Source organism: Corapipo altera, unplaced genomic scaffold (genome assembly GCF_003945725.1).
Source record: "Corapipo altera isolate COAL_440 unplaced genomic scaffold, ASM394572v1 0, whole genome shotgun sequence".
In the NCBI taxonomy this organism is placed as follows: Eukaryota; Metazoa; Chordata; class Aves; order Passeriformes; family Pipridae; genus Corapipo; species Corapipo altera.
The window spans coordinates 56,323,870-56,334,911 of NW_020884872.1; the positions used below are offsets into that span (position 1 = coordinate 56,323,870).

Here is an 11,042-nt window from a genome sequence, read left to right on the forward strand (position 1 = left end):
ATGTGTATCCAAATAAGATAGGAAATGATGCTGAGAATACTGTCTAGGACTGACCTTGTAAGCTGCAGTGATAAAACTCTTTGAGATAGTGCAGCTGTCAGACTCACTGTCTCTGAAGAGTATGTCTGATTTAGAAAGGGTTCAGGGACATGGAATAAAAATAATTAGAAGAATGGGAAGATCTCATGTGGCAAAGACTGAAAAAAATTAGAATAGTTTAGTTGAGAGGAAAGGAGTTGAAAAATCTGTTAAAAACTCACAGCAGGGTAAATTGGGTGGCCCTCACTTAATTGTTTGGATTAAAAGAAGAAAGGAATATAACTTTTTTAGAAGGATTAATCTGAATCTATTATATAATTTAATTATATATATATACATATATATAATTATGTATTTTGTGGAACTTCTTACCAGCTTTATTGTTAATATCAAAAATGTAGTAGACAACTGCTAAGACAACTATGTTTGCTTATAAGTAAGAAGAAGAAGAGTTACAGTGGAAAAGACTGCAGTAATTCAGCATAGATATAAACCCTTTTAACTGATATTTGTCTGGTAGGGACTGGGAAGAAACTTTGTCAGTTCATTGTAATATTCCTGTGGTCTGCAGTCAGCTGGGATAGTGTCCCCCCAGGGACTGCTGTTATGAGTTCTGTGATTTATGTGGCTCCTGGCTGCTAGTGAATTGTTACAGGTGTCCAAGCACCAGAGAGAAATCCCCAGCTCCCAAGAGCCAAACCTCCACCACTGAGGTCTGAAGCAGGAGCAGTACCCAACCTATAGGCAGACACTGAACTGACAAATCGGTTTCTCAGAGAGATCTTCTGATGCTCTCAGAGCCCCCCTTTTGTGGGAGTCACTTTCTTGTGGAAGTTTTTTTTCCTTATATTGAAGTTATTTTCTTTCCATTTTGTACTTGAATGAAAGGGAGAAACAATGGAAGACTTATGTTTTCTTTTTTTCCCTTTCTTCCCCCCACGCCCAGTAAAGCTAGAATTCAAGGACTTATTTGTTTATATTGTATTAATTTTTGAAAGTGTTGTTAGTAGAGTTCTCTCACTCTTTTCTCAGGTCTTAAGTTTAGGAGGATTATTTTAATACTAGAATTTATTGAGAACTTTTCCTTTGTCTTTTCCTTGACACCTCTGGTTACTGTTGTGTCATAATTGCAAAAATACTCAAACCCCATCAACCCAAACCCCTAAAAACTTTTTAAGAAAAAAGGAGATGGGGGAGGGGAAGATACTGTCAGCACAGAAGGGACAGTACCGCATTTTTTTAATTTACATGACAGTCTGTATTGCTTCTATCAGAAAAAAAAAATCTGTATGGACATATTGAATGCACAGTCCTTAAATGCAAGCACTGAATAAAATATCTAATCTGTTGCTGAATTACTGTTATTACAATTTTAATGATTCTAATTGCAAAATAGATTTTCCCATGATAAAACTTTTCCAACCATTTAGCAAAGCTGTTATACATACTCTTTTGGCAAAACACTAGAAACAAAATGCCATCGAACAAGAGGATAGTAAGAGTATGTGCTGCTTTGTCTTCATATGCCCACTGACTTCTCCAGTTTATGAACTCTTCTGCTTCCATTTTGTTATATTGGTGGCCACAGCTGGTATTTTGGTTTCTTTGTTTAAGAAGCAATTTCATCACTCTATAACATGCAAATTGTTTTTTTGATCCATACATAATGGTAGAAGGCAAAATCATAAAATACATAAATTTCCAAAGGAAATAATGTTTCTGTAGGTTACTTTGTTTTGTCGTGACTCCCTGTCTACTCCTCAGTGACCCTGTTGCCCACTTGGATCTCAGTTTTTCACAGCTGTGCTTCCTTTTGACTATGTGTTTTCAAAGACTGTGTAGGGGAGACACACACATCCATCACACATCCATAGAAAACACAGCTTTATTACTTCTGCCACTCAAGAAACATGGTTTAATTTTGGTGATGATATTGTTAAGAAGCACTAAAGTTGGGTTTGGGCGGGAGCTCAGAATCAAAATCAGACTGAATTTTTAGAAACTTATAATACGAAATTTACTGTTGAACTTTGAAGAACTGGGGAAAGTGTACACACTGAAAAAGTCAACTAAAAATGTAGATGTTACTAACTGCGTGTAAGCCTAAAGGCTCACAAGCTGTATAGACTCTAAAATAGGCAGTAAATAACTGCAAGCCTGGTACTGGTTATGTTAGAATCTTTCCCTTACTTTACCTTGAAATGGGAGCTAAGTTAAGGGATAGGTATCATGCAATTTGTTATTTATATGACACATCCTTGGCAGTTTTTCTTGTTCATGTCTAGGCACTTTCTCTTCATGCTGCCTTACCTTGTGCTTCAGTGGCCATATATATTTCATTATAAGGCAAAACTGAATTGCAGATCCAAGTAAGAAGTATTTCAAAAGTATTCCTACAATTTTCATATATGGTGGTGAGGGAAGTCTGTCTTGGTTCCCTCGTATCTGCCTCCACTCCCTCCTGGAGAAGCCAGGGAGATTTGCCTTCATGGATCTCTAGAAAATGAGATATAATTGCATACATATATATCTATATCTATCTATTTATCTTGTCTCCTCTCTGCTATTGCATCTAATGCTGCAATGCACCCAATATTAAGTAACTAATATAAAATTTGACATAGCAGAGAGGATCACTAAATTTTTGGCCATCTTTACCTCACTCTTTCAACAATCCTTCTTTATCTGGATTGGTTTCATCTTGGAGTACCTGCTGAAGCCACTGGGGATCACAGGATTCCAGGCATACAATAAGAATGTTTTATAGATGGAGGAGAATGGGATGACTTTATACAGAATTAACCTAATTGAAAGGATGTCCAAGGGTCAAAAAAAAGTGTTGCAGATAAAGGCAGATGGCTTGGCCTGCTCTGATTTGATTCTCCTGTTTAATTCCCTGAGTCCCCAAATCTCTGAGTCTCCAAGCCAGATGGGCTGGAAAAGCAGAATATTTTGTGTTTCTCAGCAGTGATTTATTTGTAGAGGTGAAACCAGGGAATTCTCCTCTGTGTGAAACTATCTGCTCCTTGGCTTCAAACATTCAATAAGTTCTCTGCCAAGGAATGTTTGTCCTCCCAAGACAGATCAATGAGCATGTACAGATTACAAGTAACCTTTTGCTTTATCTTACCCTGTGCATAGTGACCTGCTGTTGACTCAGTGCCTTGGTTGCTGGTCATTAGTGCGGCAGTCTCTCCCCTCCCTTAATTTCACTCATCAATTTGTCTGCTGTGGCCAGGGGGGAAAGTGATGGGGGAGGAAGAGGATTTCTAATGCAAGATGTATTGGCAAACCTTGTGGTTGAATAGAACATAATTTGAAAAGACTTTCTGAAAAGCTGTTTGCACAGAGAAGCTTTTGAAGATAAAATATGATTATGTAGGTATGTGTATACAGGAGGAAATTAAGACAAAGTGAAAGATCTTAGTTGTGACTAAAGCAGAGGCATATATATGAGGCAGCCATTTTATCGGTAGTAATTATTTAATTTTTCATGGTGTAATAGTGAGCACAGTCTAAATTGAACCCTGATTTTCAGAAACCCAATCACACTTGGTATTGTTTGCATTTAACTAATGCAAAGCTTTAGCCTTGTGGGTCAAGGCAGTGGGGCAGTGTATTAATACTAGCTTGACAACTTAAATTTGGGGGCTACGGGAGCAATAGTACACACTGCAAAAACATGTTTGACTCAGGGTAGTGGCTTGCTTTTATGGTGTTTCAGTGTTGCTATTTAAAATAGCCAGGGACTTGCTTTACAGAATAAGAGGAATGCATATCCTCATTTAGAAAAAGAAAGGTGTAAATGGAAGAGGGGTGATCATTGTTTTCAGAGCCACCGACAAAGAACACCTTCTTGTGACATTGAAGAAACAACAAATGAGATAGTGAGGCTGTGAAGAGCCCAAAAATACCTGAAGCTAACTTGTTCTGTTTGCAATTTCATTTCTACTTTAAATAGATATTATAGTAAATGGTCATTTGTCCATGTTTTTCTAAGCGAAGATATATTTTGCTTTTTTAACAGGGCAAAAAGGATGTTTCCCAGATATTTAACAACATCTTGAGAAGACAAATCGGCCCACGCAGCCCTACAGTGGAACACATTAGTGCCCATCCGCATATCCTATTCATGCTTCTAAAAGGGTAGGTGCTTTAATTTTATTTCCATTAAAGAGCATTGCTTGGAACATGCCAGCATTGCAGTTGATCTACTTTCTCACTATTAATTTTTTTTAAAAAAAGATTTTCAGGTCTTGTTCTAGATTTCTTGTTTTGTTTCTTTCGTATTGACTTTCTTTCTATGTAACTGTATACTTTTTATTGACTGGATTATTTTATTTGACCATTATTTCTTTGCCAAACTTCATGTTGAAATAATTATGTGCTGATTGTTTTTGACTGCTCCCCATGTAATGTGTACTTCAGTTCTTGCCCTAAACTCTTGTGTAGCATTGTTGACGAATGCTGAGTTTCATTTAGACATTTTTGCATTGCAAGAGTGACCAGCAGGGGTGTCTGTAAATAACTAGAGTCAAACTGGACCACTGTGTGGTAGAACAGAGAGAAGCAAAAATGCATTAAAAGAGTAGTTGTGCCTGTGGGACAGACTTCTCACACAATACTTGTGGCCACAAGTGAACTTCAGTTTAAGTTGTTAATTAATTCTGTAATTAACTTCACAACTTTCAGCATTAAATTTTTTTTTTTTTTTGGTCTTTTGACCTTGGGGACTCAGAACCTGGTGGTTCCCAAGATAACTTGGTCGAGGAGAGGGAATAGATTCCTGTGTGGAGAGGACATCAGCTGTAGTTGTATTCAGGAGTGCACAAGTATTGACCTAAAGCACATGAGTTTTTTGTCCCCTTTACTTTTAACTAAAAGCACCTTTTGTTCAGTAACCAGTTTTGCTTTTCCAGCTCTTGAAGTCTACTGTTTTCTGCTCAATTTTCTTTTGACTTTGGGATTTCGTTTATTTTTCCCTAAGGAAAAGAGAATATATGTCATTTGGATTAAATAACTGATGTGGAAATAAGTGCATTTATTAGCTGCTCAATTTGAAACAATGTGAACTCTCATAGTAGCTCTATGATCACACTGGCAGCAGCCATTCAAAACCTTTTAAACTAATAGTTCTTAAGAGAATGATTTTTTTTAAGTGTCTTTCTTGCTCTTGAGATTAAGGATTTGCATTTTTACCATTTGCTTCATAGCCAGGAAAATACTTTAGCATCATCTAAGGATTGTGCATGACAAGGCTGCAGCCCCAAGGGTAAAATTTCCTTCAGCCAGCCTCCCCTCTCTCTCAGGAGCAGACCACAGCCAGGAGAAGGATAAGCGCAGGAATCCTCTAAAATGTGTTTCCTTTGGAAGCGGCCACATTCCAGCACATCTGAGTAAGGGAAAAGTAACTGAGAGAACTAGTCACTACCATGGATCTCAAGAACAGTGAGCTTGTGGTTGAGTGTGGTGGCGAAGCTCTTGGCCACTGCTTTCCTGGCAGGGCAGAGTGGTGGTAGCCCATGCAAGTGTCTGGGCTGAGCTGGGTCTTGCTCTTACAAGTATAGTGATTTGTTGTGATTTAGCTTCAGTGTTGAAACTCTTGACTTGTTTTGAGTTCCTAAACACTGGCTTGCTCAGAAAAGAAACAAGTAAGCTAGTTAAAATGGATTTTGGTTTCATTAGTTCATTAAAAATCACTATTTATATAAACCTCAAAGTAGTCGTTTTGGGACAGTAATGATAATTCTCTCCATCATTGTTACAACTTCAATTTCAATTTCATATATAGATTCAATCATTTTTTCCCCTTTTCTCTGTCTTTGCTTTTTCAGTTTTTCACTCATTTTGGTTTTGCATGTTGTGCATATATTGCTACCATATGTATGAGCTTTATTTAAAGATAAAAAATATTTTTAGGTCATGACCCAGATTTTCTTTGGCATCTGTAACAACCAACAACATTAAGATGATAGTAAAGTTTTTATGTTATGCATATGTGCTGCTGATGGACATTTTACTGCAAGTGACCTCTCTCAGCGAATGTATTTAAAAGGCATCACTTAGGTGCTTTTTTGGAGATCCCTGATGCATGCAGCAGCATGTCAGTGTTAGTTTGGTCCTCAGGCTCCTTGTTTGTGATTTCTTGACTAGCTCTCTGCAGCACTGCACTGTATCAGAATTGCCATTTCTGGAGTGTCTTGTTAGAAAGTGCTGTTGAATTCATCAGCAGAAGTCCAGAAGTCAGTCCTGTCCAGCCCTGACAGTAGTGCCTGAGCAGCTACTGCAGAACAACCTAGTGATGTCAAACATGATGATGCCTTATCTGCCTGTGTCCTGCTGCTGGGACTGTCTAAAAATGATTCTTGAATTATGTGCCTACAGCAAGAGCAGGCCCTGAACACACAACTAGCTGCATGCCCACAGTGTGCAATGCGTGTGTGCAGTGGGAACTGGGAAACACACACCTTGTGTTAGACACCATCACTTCAAAATGTAACTTGAAGATGTTTTCATATTTATTTAATGCTAAATGCATTATATTGTTTATATTAGATAAAATATATTTATCTAATTAGATAAATATATATTTATCCAATGTTAAATGAAATATAGGAAATCAGAATCTACTTAAAGGAAAGTGGATTTGGCTGACTTGTACCATTCCCTTTTGTTACATTACATCATGACATTACCTGAAGAGAAAAAAAAAACCCATCTCTATCATGACTGTAGAAGAAATGGCCCAGGACTATTGTGAAGGCTTCTCATAGTTTTACTTCTGTTGGATGCAAAGTTTCCTCTCCCCACGACAGTTCCCAACAGCAAAAGGTTGCATTTTTGTGGCTTAATGCAAGAAGGATCCTGAATCAGAGATCACACCCAGTATTTCCTGCCTAATACTGCAGCGGCAGTGCCAGCTTTAGATAACTGTTCTTACCTTTTAGGCTTCGTTTTACTTGTTGCCTGCTTCCTTCCAGCTTCTTGGCTTCAGAAAACACACAGCACATAGTTCCCTACTTTTCTTTTTTTTTTCACTTTCTTTCATTTTGGTAGGTTATTTGACCTTCCTGCTGCAGGAGGACTTGGTTTAATAGTATCTTATTTTCTGTGTGTGCAGGCTTTGTTTTATGAGTAGGATTTCAAATGAGTAGAAATCTGGTGCATATAGAGAACCTGACGTGTTTGGGCCAGTTTTTTTCTCTGGCATCAGCGTATTGCATTAGCCCAGACATAACTCTGGTCCCTTGCAATTTAGAATATTTTTCCCTCCCATACAGTGACTGTTGAGGACTTCATTTATGGGACTTGCATTGTTTTTCTCTAGTGACAAATTTATAAGCCCTTTTGTGAATATATATATCAAGCCACATGCTATCTCAAACCTAGACACTGCTCTGATGTGTGTTGTGATGACCTCTTCATATCACAGTGCAGTTAAAGCTTTAATGGTATATTGGCAGAATTCCCCTTGAGTTTATCTTCGGATATACTAGATTATCCAGGCCATACAAATTAATGTCAAATCAGATCAGAATATATGTTTGTTAAGACCTGGTGTCTCCCAGGCTTGATGCCTTCCTAATCTCCTGTTAGAGCTCCTCACCTCGTACTGTCTTCTGCACTAACCATGCAAGAATGATTCCCTTTACACTGAGACCGTCTCTGCTCTGTCTTACCTCTTTCAACCTCCACTGCAAGTGTTTTGAAATATTTCAAGTCCATCGTTTCATTATCTGGTTGCCCCCAGTAGTCACTGAGTGAGGGTTTGTTTAGGTTGTAAGTTCATCCAAACAGAAGAACTCGATGGTTTTTTTCTGCTGTGGAAAAACATCAACATAGAGCACTAATTGCTCATTAGAAGTGATTTTCAAAAACATTTCTATCGTTCCTGCCTGGTGGCTTTGCATGTAAGTGTGGATGCAGAGAACATGCTAGTTATGACTGGGCAGCCTGTAAACTTCTTCCAGGCATATTTCAGGAGCCAAACCCAACTTTCCTTGCTTATATGAACAGCCAAAGGTCCATAACCCACTTCCAGATAATGGAGCATTTGACTAAGAATGATTCTGTTGATACTTAATGTTTTTAAAAGTTATTGTGTTGGAAACAATGTAATTTGCTTTTATTCCAACCAAAATATTCATTAGCCAACTACTAAATATTTTCCTGGCTGCACTCCTAGGAGCAGCTCTCCCTCTTTTTTTTCCTTGAAAATAGTGTTCCTGTTAATGGAGTTGATGCTTCAATGGGATATATCAGTGAATTTCCGTTGTCTAAAGAGTTATAAATTCAAGTTTGCAAATGTCCCCAAACCAAAACAAATAGGGGCTGGAGTGCCTGCATTTCCTTGAGGGTGGGAAGTTTCATTTGCCTGTTCTGAATAGCAATTCATTTTTCATCAAGCCAACTATTGTTGATACTAGGTTGAAGTATGCAGCTCTGGTATGCTTGGAAAACACTACCATTCTTTTAAATTGCAAGCTGGTGGTAAATTTGAGGGCCCACTCACAGGACAGATGGCATTTTGTGTTTTTCTTCCTTTTTTTTTTTTTGATTTCTTTTGGCCTAGTGATAGGAATTAATTGTGCAAAGGAAAAATGATGCTGATAAGCTCTGGGTGATAATGCACAGTTCTGATATAGTATAGCCAGTTTATTGAAACGAAGCATGCTTTCTTGTCCCCTTGGACTTCACCAGTTTCACATGACCAAAGATTACTGGAAGAAGTTCATTTTAAGTCTTTCTTGACTGTTGGATTTAATCCTTCCTTTTTTTTTTCTTTAAATGTATTTCTAACAGTTTTGTTTCAGATTAATTTCAGCTTTAAAGAAATCAAGACTTTATAGAAACAGAAGAAGATATGAATTGCCTCCCCCTTCCCTTCCTCTCCCAAGATCGAGATGTGTGCTGGCTCCTGGCTTTTGCAGTGCCCATGCCATAACAGGATTATAAATTGAGGAACTTGTGTACTTGTGTCCTGAACAAAGTCATAGCCTCTGCAGAGGAGGGATTGAGGAGAATTCCACATAAACTGCAAAAAAATATCTTCAGAGCTGCTGAAAGCTTAATCCTCTGTAGACCGCCTTGATAGACTCTTACCTTCCTCATTAATACTCTAGAGGAATGTCCTCCAGAAGAGCAGTGGGAGGTGATAAATGGCCATGAGGTGTTACATTTTTCTTGGATAAGATGAGGAGCTCAGAATTAAATCTGAAAAGGGAGATTGTTATATTGTATGGGCTTTACTTTTTCATAAATCTGAAAGGGTGAAGGAGCTCTGTTGAAACATTACACACTCCCCACAGTCTTTCTGCAGAGAGGAGGTGTAAAATAAATTTACACCAAAATGTGTTTTGGCTTGGGAAGAGAGAGGTTTGTGATGAAAAATTGTGGCAGCCATCTGCTCCTTGGCTTTGGGCTGAGGTCCTGAAGCTGGGTACAGTGCTGTGGCTGGGAGCTGCCCTCTGTGTGTTGTGTACCCTCTGGCCACGTGCGTTCTTTGTGCTGTGAAGTTCCCTGTTGCGAGAAAAGTGTCTGTTTATCTTTGTTCTTCTGTGTTTTGATATTTTCTGTTCTTTTCATTCTTCAGATATGAATCCCCAAATATTGCCTTACGTTGTGGAATTATGCTGAGAGAGTGTATCCGACATGAACCCTTGGCCAAAATCATACTCTTTTCAGAACAGTTCCGAGACTTTTTTAAATATGTGGAAATGTCAACATTTGATATTGCTTCTGATGCCTTTGCTACATTCAAGGTAAATGATTCAATACCTGCACCATAATGTTGTGTTAAAAATGGTACTCCATCAGTAGTCATCACTGAGTGTTGTGTTGCTTTGAACTGGGTGGCTTTTTTATAGTTCAGTAAAGGATGTAATTAATTCTTGGTCTGATTGTAACAGGATTCACAACAGTGATCAAGTCTGCAAAGAACCTTTAGAGGAATGGAAACCCATATTTAATTAACGTTCTTCATCTTGATAACCCAAGGTCTTTCATACAACTGTTTAAAACTCAAATTAATCATATGTTACATACAGTTCCTCTAAAGTGCATGACCTTTTTCTTTCCCTACCTTCCCCCGCAGACAAAACCACTGCCCATTGTGACCACAACCACAACAGAAGGCATCGTTTAAAAGTAACTTTTGAAATCCTTGTAATTTTTGCTGTCCCTTCTGAGTTCAGCAGTTAGGTCTAGATTAATGCTATGCCTGCTGATTATTTTACAATGTATTCATAATCTTACTTTTGTGACCCATGATTCAGTGTAAGGACCGTACTGCTAAAAGCTGAGTAGGTGGAAGAACTGCATAGACTCTGTATAGAGTCTGTTTTGTATTAAAAACGAAGTTGGGTGAAGCCTGCCAAATTTCTTGGAGTTTGTATGTGACCATCCTCATTCCCTAAGGGACTAGTATAGTCTTTGAGCAAAATTTGGTGCCATGGGCTTAATGTACAGGGAAGAATTATTTATTTCTGAAAAACAATTTAAGAAAGCTGGGGAAAATTCTTTTTAGTTAAATACACTTCTAAATATATATGTAACTCCTTTTTTTCTTCTATCACTGAGCTCCTTGCTGTCATAGAAACACATTGTTTATTCTTTCTTTATAAAGCTAATTAGAAACATGATTAGATAGACCTTTGGAATAACTGTAAGGATCGTTAGAGTTCAGCTCAGTGATTACACATATACTGAAACCTGTCTTTTTTGCATTCTTCAGTAATGACTTGAGCAGGATTACCAATTCACACCACCAGCTAATCAATAGCAGCATCTTTCCCTTATTTTAAGTTTCAATGTTGTGGTGTCCATTAGGTAAATCTTACAAAAATCAAACTAGCTAGAAGCACAGACAAGTAATAGTACAGTGTAGGACTCTATAAAAATGCAACATAACTGAAATATATTTAAGTCTTCTGTTTGTGGCATTTTACCCTATGCTCAGAAGAATATTTGTCTGTGGTAAGCAAAAGTGCTCCTGGACTCAGTTC

The 11,042-nt window shown here is 37.9% G+C and overlaps 1 protein-coding gene across 4 annotated transcripts in view; it reads left to right on the top strand.

Annotated features, from left to right (window-relative positions):
- Positions 1 to 11,042, top strand: part of CAB39L (calcium binding protein 39 like) — a 62,404-nt gene that overhangs the window by 37,711 nt on the left and 13,651 nt on the right. For all 4 annotated transcript variants that reach the window (XM_027648670.1, XM_027648678.1, XM_027648694.1 and 1 more), the window contains 2 exons: positions 4,067 to 4,185; positions 9,632 to 9,800. In XM_027648670.1, coding sequence (XP_027504471.1) covers positions 4,067 to 4,185; positions 9,632 to 9,800 — 288 coding nt within the window. The remainder of the gene's footprint in view (positions 1 to 4,066; positions 4,186 to 9,631; positions 9,801 to 11,042) is intronic.